This window comes from Quercus lobata, chromosome 2 (genome assembly GCF_001633185.2).
Source record: "Quercus lobata isolate SW786 chromosome 2, ValleyOak3.0 Primary Assembly, whole genome shotgun sequence".
NCBI lineage: Eukaryota > Viridiplantae > Streptophyta > Magnoliopsida > Fagales > Fagaceae > Quercus > Quercus lobata.
The window spans coordinates 16382747-16397821 of record NC_044905.1 but is presented as its reverse complement, the minus strand read 5'-3'; the positions used below and the strand labels follow the sequence as shown (position 1 = coordinate 16397821).

At 34.4% G+C, this 15075-nt stretch overlaps 2 protein-coding genes and 1 long non-coding RNA gene across 3 annotated transcripts; 2 read left to right on the top strand and 1 right to left on the bottom strand.

Moving 5' to 3' along the window:
- The first annotated feature begins 2630 nt into the window (after positions 1-2630).
- LOC115960181 (zinc finger MYM-type protein 1-like) lies at positions 2631-4551 on the top strand. Its single transcript, XM_031078952.1, has 3 exons — positions 2631-2664; positions 3147-3312; positions 3369-4551. The coding sequence occupies exons 1-3, from the start codon at positions 2631-2633 to the stop codon at positions 4549-4551; spliced, it is 1383 nt and encodes a 460-aa protein (XP_030934812.1).
- Positions 4552-6193: 1642 nt separating this feature from the next.
- Positions 6194-7209, top strand: LOC115974744 (calcium-binding protein CML37-like). Its single transcript, XM_031095247.1, has one exon. It carries the CDS (start codon positions 6420-6422, stop codon positions 7026-7028), a length of 609 nt encoding a protein of 202 aa, XP_030951107.1. The 5' UTR covers positions 6194-6419; the 3' UTR covers positions 7029-7209.
- A 1370-nt stretch (positions 7210-8579) lies between these two features.
- Positions 8580-10458, bottom strand: LOC115974745. Its single transcript, XR_004088003.1, has 2 exons — positions 10397-10458; positions 8580-9014 (listed from the first exon to the last, which is right to left on the bottom strand). It is a non-coding gene; the product is annotated as an uncharacterized LOC115974745 (long non-coding RNA).
- Between the last annotated feature and the right edge of the window lie 4617 nt (positions 10459-15075).

Here is a 15075-nt window from a genome sequence, read left to right as displayed (position 1 = left end):
AGATAAGAGTTTACCTAGATCAATAGGACCATCCCTAACATCTCTTTGATAGTAAGAAGGGATGCAGTAGTACTTGTGCGCTGCTCTAAAATGTTTAAAATAAAAGATGAAATTCTGTCAAACTAAACCACGATGGACTTGAAGGGGAAAATACTTGATGGATATCGTATATTCGTATCACTTTACATTAGAGATGAGCATGGCCACACTTGAATTGTGACAGATCTTGCCCAATTTCAGGGGCGGAGCCACATAGTGGCTTGGGGGGGCCATGGCCCTTGCAAAAAATTTTTTTTTTCCCATTAGACTATGAAGAAAAAATAATTGGGCCCCCCCAACATTAGACAGCCGGCCCCCCCTACCTATTTCTCACCCATTCTCCCAGCCCTCAATCAAAATTTAGGAACACCCTTAAATTAAAATAAAAAAAAAAATTTATCTGTTCTACTTTCAAGCAAAAAAAAAAAAAAAAAACCCAAAAAAAATTTGAACTAAAATAAAAAAAAATTTAACAGAGCCAAGCCCATGGTGAGCCCAATAGATTACAGAGGTAGCTCGCTCACGGCAAGCCCACAGATTCTCAACCAAAAAAAAAAAAATCAATACAAAGAATCAGAAAATGAACCCATCACGTCGCTGGCAGAGAAATCAACCCCATCACGTCACTGGCAGAGAAATCAAACCCCAATATTGTCTATACAGAGCAAAAGCAAATCAAACTCCAGCAAACCAACTTCTTAAAAAAAAAAAAAAAAAAAAAACTCCAGCAAACCAAACACAAAGGTGTTTATCTTAAAAAAAAAAAAAAAAAAAATCCCCAATACACAAACCAAAACCAAACCCCAGCAAACCAAACCCAGTAACCCACGGTCATGTTGCCGCGACACCGCAGCTCACTCGTTGTCGTCGTCGTCGCTCGCCCCTCATCGCAGATCGCAGATTGGAGATCACAGATCGTAGATCGCTCTGCCTCTGCTCCGGTGCTCGGTGCTCGGTGCTCCCTCTGGCCCTCCCTCAAGGTATTTCTCTCTTTTTCTCTCTTAGTCTCTCTCTCTCTTTAACTCATTGAAATGAAAAAATGAAACGAAATTTTCGCAGATCATAGATCGGTCATCAGAGATCGCAAATCGCTCTGCCTCTGCTTCGGTGCAGCGGTGCTCGTTGCTCCCTCCAGCAGTCCGGCCCTCCCTTAGGGTTTTTCTCTCTGACTCTCTCTCTCAGTCTCTCTCTCTCTATCTCATTGAATGAAAAAATGAAAGGAAATTTATGAACGTCTCTCTCTTTATTCTTTAACTTTAATAGCCTATCTGATCTCACATCTCAGTAAGTCTCTCTCTCTTTTGAACTGTGAGTCTCTTATTGGCTGGCTTTTGCTTTTTTCCTGTTTTTGTCTTTTTAAATTTGGCTTTATCTTATCCCTTTTTGTTGGTCAGTGTGTTGGTCTTTAGTGTAACGTGTGTTCACTGTGTTATGATTTGTGATTGGCATTGCGAAAATTTCTGATTGCAGCTGGCTATTGTGATTGGGGCGCATGTTGTGCTTGTCTGTTGTCTGTTGAGTGGGGTGGGAAGGGGGTAGATGGGCTCATAGGGCCGAGTAAACAATAATTAAAGCAATGTAATGTGCTGAATGTAATGTGCAGCACATTACATTGCTTTAATTATTGTGCTACACATGGAATGTATAATGTTCGGCTCTTTCAATGTAATATGTACAAGGGGCTAAACAATATAACAAATTAAAGCAATATAATTAATGACAAATAAATTAAAGCAATATAATTTATTGTTACGCTAAACAACAATAATTAAAACTATATAATTAAATTAACCAATACATTATAAAAGACAAATTAATTAAATTATTTTTGTTTTTGTTTGAGGGGTTATTATTAATTAAAGTTGTATTAAAAATGGGTTGACTGTTTAAATTATAGTGGAAATTTTGTTTTTTTCTTGAGTATGAATAACATTCATATAATTAAGTAAAAATTTCTAATTAAAATTTTATTTTTTAAAATTCTTTTTAGGTTAATTTTTTAGTCATATTCTTAAAGCTAAAAGAATTATGAGCAAACGAAAAACAATTGATGCATTCTTTAAGAAAAAAGATGTTAGCAATTCAGAAATTAGGACACCTGTGGCTGTAGAAACAAATGTTAATGCTTCAATGCCTAATGAAAACCCCTCCAAATGTCCAAAACTTCAATTTGAAGAGATAGATCGTGATCTAGGAACACGTAAACAAATATGTGACTTTCCTATCAATAAACAAGATGAAATCCGACGAGCTTATCTCATAGAAGGTCCATACCAACCTAAAGATATAGACTATCCATACAATGATGATACTCAACGTCATCGATTTCAACCTTTTTAACATCTTTAAGAAAAAAGATGTTAGCAATTCAGAAATTAGGACACCTGTGGCTGTAGAAACAAATGTTAATACTTCAATGCCTAATGAAAACCCCTCCAAATGTCCAAAACTTCAATTTGAAGAGATAGATCGTGATCTAGGAACACGTAAACAAATATGTGAATTTCCTATCAACAAATAAGATGAAATCCGACGAGCTTATCTCATAGAAGGTCCATACCAACCTAAAGATATAGACTATCCATACAATGATGATACTCATCGTCATCGATTTCAACCTTCATGGTTTGTTTCACATAAGGATTGGTTGGAATACTAACCTTCAATGGATGCGATATATTGTCTACCTTGCTACCTTTTTAGTAAGAAACCAATAGGTCATTCCGGATCAGATGCATTCATTTCAACAGGTTTTAATAATTGGAAAAAGGTGAAAGATAGAATGAATTGTCCTTTAATTTGTCACGTAGGGAAAGAACCAAACTCCCCACATAAAATTGCTGTGAAATGTTGCGAAGATTTAAAAAATTATTCACGACATATTGACAAACTAATTAAGAAACAAATGTCAAAAGAATTAGAGAATAATCAGTTGCGGCTCAAAACCTCAATAGAGTGTGCTCGATGGCTAGCATTCTAAGCTTGTGCTTTTAGAGGTCATGACGAAAGCCTTGATTCAAAAAATAGAGGTAATTTTATTGAATTGATAAAATTCACATCAACTTTCAATGACAAAGTAGCTAGTGTTGTCTTGGAAAATACTCCAGGAAATGCCAATTATACATCACCCACAATTCAAAAGGAGATTTTGCATATTCTTGCTAGTAATGTGCGAAATGCTATTTGTGAAGAAATTGGGGATGCAAAATTTTGCATTCTTGTTGATGAAGCCCGGGATGAGTTGAAGAGAGAGAAAATGGTCATCATTTTGAGGTTTGTTGATAAAGAAGGTTTCATTAAAGACGTTTCTTTCATGTTGTGCATGTTAGAGACACTACTGCATTGACTTTAAAAAATGAGATATGTGCTGTCCTTTTTCGTTACAACCTCCACATTGAAAATATTCGAGGTCAAGGATATGATGGAGCTAGTAACATGCGTGGTGAATGGAATGGATTACAAGCTCTTTTTCTTAAAGATTGCCCATATGCTTATTATGTATATTGTATAGCTCATAGGTTGCAATTAGCTCTAGTTACAACATCTAGAGAAGTAAAAGATGTTCATCAATTCTTTGATCATTTGGTTAATATTATCAATATTGTTGTTGGTTCTAGTAAGCGTAATGATGAATTGCAACATGCTCAAGCAGAACAAGTTGAGAATATGATTGCTTCTAATGAAATTGAAACTGGAAGAGGTGCAAACCAGATTGGTACTTTGCAACGAGCTGGAGATACTAGGTGGGGATCTCATTTTCAATCTATTTGTTGTTTGATTAAAATGTTTGATGCTACTTGCAAAGTTATCAACACTATCTCTGAGGAAGGGGCTAACTATAAACAACGCGGTGATGCCGAGGGAGCTTATCAGGTATTAACATCATTTGAATTTATTTTAATCTTGCATTTGATGAAAGAGATAATGAGAATTACTAATGTTCTTTGTCAAGTTTTGCAACAACATTCTCAAGACCTTTTAAATGCCATGCATTTAGTTTCAACTACAAAATCACTTATTCAAAAGTTGAGAGATGATGGATGGGAGCATTTACTTGCTAATGTTATGTCATTTGGTGAGCAACATGAAATTGATATTCCTGATATGAATGCTCGTTACACTAAAGGTCGAGGTAGATATCGTCGTCAAGATGACGATTTAATAATGGAACATCATTTTAGAATTGGCATATTTACCGTTGCAATAGACTTTCAATTGCAAGAATTGAAAAGTAGATTTTGTGAGCTAACAACGGAACTTGTCATTCTTAGTTCAGCTTTAAATCCCAAGGATGCTTTTAGATTATTCAAAATTGTTCATATATGCAATTTGGTTAAGAAATATTATCCTCAAGATTTCACTAAACATGAACAAAAACTTTTGGAGTCTCAATTGCAACATTATGAGCTTGATGTGATAAAACATCCAGATTTTCTGAATATGAGTACAATTTCCGAGTTATGTAGGGGATTAAAAATTTCAGGAAAGATTAAAAATTTCAGGAAAGTCTAAAATCTATTTTTTGATTGATAGACTTATTCGTCTTGTGTTGACCCTTCCAGTTTCTACAGCAACTACAGAACGAGCTTTCTCAGCTATGAAGTTGTTAAAAACAAGACTTCGCAATAGAATGGAGGATGAGCTTTTGGCAGATAATATGATAGTTTATATAGAGAAGGAAATTGCAGGGAATTTTACTATAGAGATGATAATGGATGAATTTTATTCCATGAAAAATCGTCATCAGGCATGATTTGATTCGGTTGATGACCCGACCTGACCCGAATAATGGGAGATTTACTGAGGCTTAGTCCATGCAGCGGAGACTTGGGCCGACAAAAATTTTTTGGCCCGTTTTGTAGCTTATTGTGAATCCTGTGCGCAGGATATAAAAGCCGTTTTTTTTGGTGATTAGGGTTTTGTCTTGTTGTTATTTTTGAGAAAGAAAAACACTGTAACCACACATTGTAATTTTCTTTGATAATAGTGAAATCCCTGCAACTCTGTGGACGTAGGTAAATTGCCGAACCACGTAAATACTGTCTTGTGCGTGTGATTGTTTTTCTTTTGCCGTTTTGTTTTCTCTATTTTTTTGTTTCTCACAGGTTTGGAATTTCGGTTGAATTCCCAACATGTTCAAGTATATAATGATATATGAAAGTTGATAATTTTGTATCCAATAGACTTAAAAATTATATTTACTTTATTTAATATATCTCTGTTACAACCCGACCTCCCCAAGTATGTATTCCTAGCTACGCCCCTGCCCAATTTCTTTCACGATCTGACATTTTAAAAGCAAATGTAAGTTATATAAAGGATGGTCTGTGATTATATTGAAAAGAAAGAGAAGACAAAAGACGGTCTTTAAAAAACTAAAATATGCTGGTACGAACTGCATGTACGTACTGTTTTTCAGTGTATGAGTCACTATTGTGCACTGTGAACATAGCATATATAAAACCATACTACTATAAAGATAATCATCTTCATAGTTAGAGATACTTTGTAAAATAATTTCAAAACCATTGAACCAGAACCATTCTCAGTTAAACAATAAAGTTTAAGATATACTAAAATTACTAATCCCAATTCATTTCGTTTGTTGCTAGAAAACACGCTTTCTTTAGACAGTTCTGACCGTTAATACCTGTTTTTCTCTATTTGATTGTCGTAAATAATTCCAATGGTGGTGACCAACTACAACAGATCCTATGAGTTACTTATTATTGTACGACACTGCTGAGTGCCTCCACGTCCACAATTACGATTACAAATGTACAAAGGAAAGAACAGTACAGAGGAAAAAAAAAAAAAAAAAAAAACAAGAAAATTCCCAAAGTGTCCAGAAAAGTCAAAAGTCAAAAGTCAATATATACTTTCACGCTCTCATCCCTTCACTCGCTACTGCCACTGAATCCTACTCATATTAGATATATATCTTATCAACGTCATGGTCGTCCTAATCTCCCCTTATAAAAAACAACTGGCAAAACATCATACTTTAAATATGTTACTCGATGTGACACCTCAAAACCGTGTCCTGCATAACACCCAACCATATTCCCATTAGAAGGCCATACATATATAACATATATAAAAGCTTTTCCACGAGTCTGTCATCGCGTTCCATAACATCATCAGTTATTTCATTATATCGTCATATGTACCTTTATTCTCCTTTCCGTTTTTAGGATTCCTTTTTCCGCGTTTTTCAAACTCATCATTCTATTTCTAATTAACTTGATATCTCCCTCTATATAAAGAGCCAACCTTGCTGGTTGTTACATCCATTCAAACTAATTTCTTAAGTTCAAGTATATACCCAGTTCAAAGTTCTTTGATTTAGCAAACTGCCTTCAATTAATCCGGGTTTCATCATGAAGAACACACACGATGCAGCTTCTTCTTCTTCTTCTTCTTCTTCTTCTTCTCCAATTTCCATGGAAGAAAAGCCTAGTTCAAGTTCACCGAAAAAATCTACTTTGGGAAGATTACGTAGTAAATTGTCTCCAAGGAGAAAGGCGGATAAGCGTTCTCTTTCACCGACTGCTTCCAATGCAAGCAAAAACCACTGCAGCGAGCTTCGAAGGGTGTTTGATTACTTTGACGAGGATGGAGATGGTAAAATATCTCCTTCTGAATTACAAAGCTGTGTGAGAACTGTTGGGGGCGAGCTGTCAATGGATGAGGCAGAAGCAGCCGTGAAAACATCTGATTTGAATGGAGATGGGCAGCTCGATTTTGAGGAATTCCAGAAGCTGATGGACGCAGGGGGAGAGGAAGACAAGAATGAGGAGCTGAGAGAAGCTTTTGGTATGTATGAAATGGAGGGGTCAGGTTGTATCACCCCCACAAGCTTGAAGAGGATGCTGAGTCGACTCGGCGAGTCCAAGTCTACTCAGGATTGCAAAGCCATGATTCGAATGTTTGATCTCAATGGAGACGGTGTCCTGAGCTTTGATGAGTTCCGAATTATGATGCGCTAATTCATATCTAATAGTATTGCTGTTCACTGAGGATATTTGTCCGTTTCCTTCAATGATTGGTCTTTGTTACTTGTTAATTAGTTCATTCTTTTGCTAATTAGTTCATCGGTTAAGAAAAGATTTCCATAATCTTGTAGAATAATCAGCTTATATATCACTCCGAATTCTTTTTTTCTTTCCACTTCCTCTGGCCCCTCCTCGACTTTTTTTTTTTTTTTTTTTTTTTTTTTTTTTTTTTTTTTTTTACAATTATGCAGCAAAATAAAACTCATAAACCATAAAAGACGAGAAAAAATAAAATAAAATCATGAAATCCTATAAAATAGTCTATGTTTAAATCTTTAGACTAACTGTGGGTTTCAATTAACTCAACTGGTAAAATTTCTGATGGTTGTATAAGAGATCTGGGTTCAATTCCCACCTACACCAAAAATTGATTGATGTCTTGGTCTGATGATAATGAGCTATCATTAGGAGCGGACGCCATAGATTAAAACTCTCTCTCAAAAAAAAAAAAAAAAAAACTTTAGACCAGCCAAAAAGGAAGCTTAAAATAATTAACTAGATAGTAAAGTCCTTCTCAAAAAAACTAGATAGTAAAGTCTTTCTCAAAAAAAAAAAAAAAAAAAAAAAAAAAAAAAAAAAAAAAAAAAAACTAGATAGTAAAGTAACAACACCGTCAACACGGACCCCACCACCGCATATATAGATTCCACGTACTATCTATGAGAGGATGGTCTCGTGAGAATATCCCATGAAATATTTTGTCTAAAAATAAACGAAATACCTACCTTAGAGCATCAGCATCAAAGAATGCTATGCTATCCTATTTTACCATCTCAAAAAGTTACTTTATCAATTATACCATACCATTTTACAATACACCCTACATCCAAAAACTCTATTATTTCACTTTTTCATTAAAATATTATTTTTTAATCTTTCTTTATTATTTTTTTCACAACATCACTTTTTTTTAATTAGGGATCTATTCAAACGGTAACATTTTCCTGGGCTTTCCAACTATAATTTTTTCAACTATAATTTTTTTTCCAGACTTTAGCCAGTTCACACATTGCTTCTTCTCTGAAGAAATAGAAACCCAACATATGACTAAATAAAATAAATAGCATGTTACTCTCCACGCAAGTAAGAAAATTTTCATAATATAACTTGATCTGTGACTTCAAATCATGTGATCAAGAGATTCACAATCAACATAAGGTTCAGTTCACTTTCTTCACCAACTAGCCAAGATGCATTTGATAATTTTCATTGAATACCTGATCTGATTTTATAATACGCTGGAAACTCATGAGGAGACTAGTACATGCTGGTAGAAAACAAGGAAAAACCACCACTGTAACTTTATGACAGCCACAATCAATGCTCACAACGTCAAATCTCTTGCAACAATTATTGAGATCACACAAAAGTTTTAACAGGTATAAATGTAAACCACACCAATCTTCTCACAAGTATAATGTGAATCACACCATTTACAATAACTAAAGTTTCTATCAGTCAAGAAACACTAATAAAATTTATAACAGAGTGAAAAGAATTCATTTAAGTACAAGCAGAAGCCAAGAACAACTACAAGAGAGCTAAAAAAAAACAAATCCATATACAGAAGAAAGCAACCTTGGACGCACACAACTTGGAAAATAACTCAATTATGTAAATAAAGATAATTTATCAATGTTGTCGCTTGCCGGAGAGGCTGATAAAGCTAACTTTCATAGGGGTAGCAACCACTAGTGGAGCTTCTGGGGAGTCACTAATGGCAAACTTGTCATGCATGAACCGACTCTCAATAATAGACTCATCCTTCAACACAATCTTGTAACAATAACAGCTTTTAAGGCCTTGCTGATTCCTGTAGCATGCATGAGCACTGTTTTTCACCTGCTGGAAGTCCCATATCACACTGAACTTTCCCACTGTTGCAACCAAGTGACGCTCTTGTTTACCATTTTCTGTGACCTGAAAGCAAATATCATACGAGAAACAAACACATAAGTTAAAGAAATTTTAAGATGATAGGATCACAAAATATAAGAGACCAAAAATATAAAAGAAACATGTATCATAAGATAAAAAAATATCCATAATATGCGGCAACAAAACTATCCAATTCAGCCGGAGATAAGTAGTTAACAGGCACCAAATAGATACCCCCAAACCACCAGACCATCTAACTTTGAGGACCCAAATGCAACCAGATCTAAGACACTAAAATAAAAGTAAAATCTTACATGCACAAAACAAAAAGAAACATTATACAAATTTTAATTGAAGTCCTTTTGTTCTACATTGGATTTCCAAACAGCTAACTCAGTTTTCTATCAGATATTTCACAGTTTTAGAAAAATAGATCATCACCATTATTCATGATGACTCCAATGAAAATCATCCCCAAATACACAACTAGACATCGTATTAATGCCAAATAGCACCAATAAGGAAGCCTAAACCAAATAGCTCTTTCTTCTTCTCTTTTATATCTCCTAAGTCCTGACCCTTTAGTCACTTTCTGCACAGCATACCATTCTACCATCCCTAGCAAATTCAGTTACTTTTATCAGAAAATTGTCAGAAATATTTTCATTTCGGAATCCAAATCTTAACAAAATCATCCTAAACCATATCCAACCACTAATTTGCCACCCTTTCCCAATTCAACTACAAGCTTACTATATCCAAAATTCAGCTCAACAAAGAGCAAAGCTCTAAGCCTCCAACCCGTATTTCTGCTTATCAAAAAACTATAAATATAAAAATAAAAAGGCTCCAAAAGAAAGTGTGCCCTAACCCCTAAACAAGTTTAGTTACTTTTATCACAAAATTGCCGGAATTATTTCCATTTTAGCATACAAAAATTTACAATGCTAGTCTGAACCATATCCAACCACTAATTTTTAATCCTTTCCCAATTCAATAGAAACAGCTGTTATCCAAAATTAAGCTCAACACAGAGTTAAGCTCCAAAACAGAGCGTGCCCTAACATCTATTCAAAATTCAGTTACATCTTTTTTCTTCAGACCTTTCCATACAAATATCAGTTATTTTTATCACAAACTTGTCAAAAAGTTCCCATTTTAGTTTCTACAAATTAACAACAGTATCCTGAACCATACCCACCTACTAAATTTTCATTCTTTCCCAGTTAAACTAAAAACTTATATAAAAAATTCAGCTTAACGCATTGCTAAGGTCCAATACAAAGCATGCCTTAACCTCTATACAAATTCAGTTACTTTAATCACAAAATTATCAGGAATATTCCCATTTCATCCATCCAAAGGGGAACAGAAACAAAGTGAAAAGAGAGAAGCGAGAGAAATAGATAGAGAGGGAAACTTACTGGTATGGAAGATGAACCTGAGCAAATTTTTTGATGATGCTAATCCCGTGCCAGAAAGCGAAAACCCCTGCTTGATGAGGTTGAATCTCTGCAAACATCAACAACAATATTTTGATCAAAACCCAAACACAAACACAAGCTGAATCCCTCTTTTTCTTGCAGAGAGAGAAAAGAAACACAAACAAAAAAACTCTAATACATTATCAAAACTCACGTTACAGTTAGCACCAACACCGATGGAGCTGAATCCCCCACACCGGCGGAGCTTAGTTGAACCTTGAGTATCGGTTTGAAGAGAGAGTGATGGAGTGAAGAGTTAAATGGGTACTATCTAGAGTGTTGGGTTTATGAGATGAGTGAGGGTGAGGGTGAATCGGTAAAGGGATTTGGAGATGGGTCTGATTAAATCGGTTGAGGTTGAGGGTGAGGGTGAATCGGTAAAGGGATTTGGAGATGGGTCTGAGATGAGACGCCGTGTGAAGCGTCGACAATGGAGATGGGTGAGGGTGAATCGGTTGAGCTTCAGCGAATCCACATGGTGTGTGATGTTGGGAGGAGTATGCCGTTTGGGTCTGAAGAGAGGAGAGAGCTGATTGAGAAACAGAACAAAGAAGAGAGAGAAGAGCACTAAAGTACCGTGATAGTGGAGTGTTTCATTTCGGAGGGAATAAAATATATTTTTTCCTTTTACCATTGTGCTACAGTACAATTCTAAGTTTAGAATTGTACTGTAGCACTATTGTAAAAATTTTTACAATAGTATGGTTTAGCATTGTTTGATGCAAGTGTTTTTATCCTCTAAAATGTCAAAAATGCCTTAAATATGACTTTAGCATTTTTCAATGCTAGTGCTCTTAGGGGCAACACATATTGCTTCATTAGTCTCTCTAAAATCAATTTAGCTTTTCTCAACAAAAAAAAAAAAATCAATTTAGCTAGTATATTGTCCTTGATTATTTAGAACTCCCTTGAAAGTCAGTTGGGATTATCATTAATTAATTAAACTAATGAATCTAATATTTCTCTTAATAGTTTGATTTCTAAATATCATTTTCACCCAAAAAAATATTATTAGATAATCCAAGAGTATATTCTTTCTCTCTTAACCCAAAAAAAAAAAAAAAAATTCAAATGCGTCCTTCTAAAACCAAGTGACGAGGTAGCACATCACTAACATTTAATTACTTACACATCAAGTCATGAACACACAAATAAATATATTATTGCTTAGATACAAAAAAGAAAAGAACAAAAATCTCCTAAACAATAGAGTCTCAAATTCCATTGAAGGTAACCCCAAATTTTAAGCAACAAATTATTATTGATGATTTAAAAAAATTATTTCAATTGTGAAATTTTTTTTTGAACCAATTGTGGATTAAGTGATAGTTTTAATTTCAGAATAATAATATATTCTTGTGTTAGAGTATATATTATTTAAATGATTGGTTGTGGTGGTTAAAGTATATATTATACATCCTCAAATGATTGGTTGTGGTGGTTAAAAAAAAAAAAAAAAAAAAGTGAGTGGGTGTGGTTTGTTATTATTATATTAATATAATTCCTTATGTTTTTTGGGAATCATATTATTACTGTACTATCAGCCAACTCACCCTACTTGTTTTCATAAATAAATAAATAAATAAAAACCAAACTCATCTTAATTATAATAATTTTTTTAAAAAAATAAAAAGAAGCAGTAGACTATGCAGTAAGTACGAGTGGTTTCCAGCTTGCAATTAATTTGATAATTGAAAGCTGCCTACACTCGCAGGAGCCAGGAAGTATAAGTAAATTCCAGTAATAGTGCCTGCTACATTCACTTGCAGGTTGCTCTAACAAGCTGAGTGTATAAACAAAACCCAGTTTGTTCGCTCAATTCCATATTGAGGAAGTGGAGAACAAGCAAATCATATTGAAAGAGTACATAGACATACTTCCAAAAGAGTCAGACATGAAAATCAAGGTTAGTAAGATTAAGCTCAAGGCTCCAAACGGGTCAGGAGCTTTTCTTGTCAAGAATCTCTACTTGTCTTGTGACCCTTACATGAAAGGCCGTATGCATGAGATCCAAGCCGCAAATTACTTATTTCCTCCCATTGTTCCTGATCAGGTAAACCCATCGTCATCTCTAGGGGTGGAGTCAGAAATTTTTATTTGGGGGGCCGATTTGTGTTGCTAACTTATTAGTCTATACAAACTTTTATACATATACACAAACACAAAAAATTAGTATCTTTCATAATGAATCCTTAAAATTAAATGTTTCATAGAATTAAATTAATCTTTCACCATCTTTCATGGTAAAATCCTTACAATTTTCATTTTCAATACAAGTTACCAAATTATCTACCATTGTGAGAAAAAATTTTAATTGAATTAATGAAGTGTGCAAAGACATAAATGATCTAAAATTTAAAAAAATACTAGAATACATTTTACCATAAAAAATGAATTTGAGAAACAATACGTTCTCTATAACTATTAGACAAATTGGATAATTTTTTTAAGAACATTATTGGACCAACTCAAATAGTTGGGGGGGGGGGGGGGGGGGGGGAAGTCTCATTTTTGAGGGCTAATTATTAAAAATTAAATGCCCCCCCCCCCACCCTAACAAGTAGCTCTGCCCCTGGTCATCTCTTCCACTCTTACTTCACTTAATTCACTCTTGTTGTGAGTTTAGTGTGGTTCTTGCTAATATTGTTTTGAGTATAGTTTTTCTAAGACCAGAAAAGTTTTATCATAACTTTGATGTGGTCCGCGTGATTGGCTCCCTATCATTTTCATATAGATTTATCACTTTAATTTTCTCCATTATTTGTAATTGACTACATTAGAGTTGTAACAAAAATTGTGTTTTTAGACTTCCTCGTTTGAATAATGTAGCTATCAATTATACGAAGACAAGAGGTTCCATAATCTAGTATTTCACCTATTGTTTATAAAAGTCATTTTTTCTTACAAATTCTCAACAATGGCGTGTTTTGATGAAGGCCTTGGAAGGATTTGGTGTATCCAAAGTTATAGATTCTGATGATCCAGATTTCAAGCCTGGTGATTTAGTTTCCAGATTTACTGGCTGGGAAGAGTACAGTTTGATTCACAGAACTGAGCAGTTGAGGAAAATTCAGGCAAAGGATATTCCACTCTCATAGCATGCCGGCCTCCTTGGTATGATAACTTTCTAGTTTTGATATCCCTCATATTTTTGTATTGCTTCTCTTTCACCTCCTGTGTGCGTGTTTAGTCCAAGTCTTTCTCTCAAAAAAGAAGAAGAAGTGGGTTATCCCACATCGCCTAGTTGTGTGTCCCTATATAGGATTAAAGCATTCACACAGCATTAGAGAGTCACTGGCTTTTATATGTGGTGAGTTGTGTGATGTTAACATATTTAATATTTTTTGACAATGATTTAAACTCTTTTCACCTAAGTACACTCTAACATATGCTCTCAGTTTTCAGGTAATATTTTTTAATGGTTATAATAATGTGAAAATTGTGAGATCCACCTAAATCTGATTTGACAAAGACAGACACTTCGTACCCATTTGGGTATAGCTGAAATGCGGTGCCTTTTTTTTTTTTTTTTTTTTAATTATTTTTTTTTATTGAGAAGCACGTTTCAGTACTTTACAATGGGTCTCGTGCACTGTTTATGAGACTCACAAATCTCATTTTTTAACAAAATTTTCATTAAAAATGAGTCTCACGGCATTATTCACATATTTGAAATTTATTTTGCTATAATATTTTCAGTTTTCAGCAAAATAAGCGGTATCCAAACGGACTCTTAGACTCCGTTTGGAAAGCGCGTTTTGCGCATTTCCCAGTGAAAGCGTTTTTTTATGTGGCTCCCGTGCATTGTTCACGAGACTTGCAAGTATCTTCATTCAACAACTTTTTCTTTAAAATCGGGTCTCACGATACTATTCACACATTTAAAAATTATTTTGCTACAATATTTTCAGTTTTCAGTAATAAACGATATCCAAACAAACCCTTAAACAGTGCTTTTTTCTCTCTTTCACGACTCTACAGCTCATCTCTCTCTTCAAATAAGTTACTGTCTACTCCCGGGGTAATGCTGAGACCCACTCTCATGTGAGAGAAAGGAGCATTGCTCCGGAGTATAGAATAAATTTTCCATCCCCTTTCTCTCTTTACTCTAAAGTTCATTTCTCACACCCTTCATTAGCACTTTTTTCTTCTTCGTTTTTTTTTCCTTATGTCCCTTTTTTTTCTTAAGTTCAAGATCCCAAGGGTCCTTTTTTTTTTTTTTTTTTTTTTTTTTTTTTTTTAATTATCGTTATACAAATATGCATTTGAAGGTTTTCAGTTGCAAGGCCTGTTAAGTAAAATTGCTTTATATTGTGGTTTTGAGTTTTTTTTTTTAATTTATTTTTTTTAATGGTAATATTGTTGTTTTATGTTGTTTTCTGTGGCTTGGGTGTTACAGGATTGAAGTGAAATTGATGGTTGAAACTACTTGGTTGATTTATTTTTTGGGGTGGATCTGAGTTTGTGGCATATGTTTCTCGCCATTTTGTGTCATGAGTTCCATTGGTGGTTGGTTTGGGTATGTGAACAGCACCTTTTCTAGGATTTCTTTGTAAAATTTGCGGGTTTTTTAAAGTATTTCGTAAAAGAGAGGGAGATATGAAAGAAAATAGAAGTTG

Bases quoted from the DNA above. Each gene is read 5' to 3' on its own strand.
- LOC115960181 (XM_031078952.1), top strand. From the start codon at position 2,631: ATGATACTCATCGTCATCGATTTCAACCTTCATG. The intron at 2,665-3,146 runs GTTTGTTTCACA...AAAATACTCCAG, and splicing joins CATCGATTTCAACCTTCATG to GAAATGCCAATTATACATCA. The intron at 3,313-3,368 runs GTTTGTTGATAA...TGTGCATGTTAG, and splicing joins AAAATGGTCATCATTTTGAG to AGACACTACTGCATTGACTT.
- LOC115974744 (XM_031095247.1), top strand. From the start codon at position 6,420: ATGAAGAACACACACGATGCAGCTTCTTCTTCTTCTTCTTCTTCTTCT.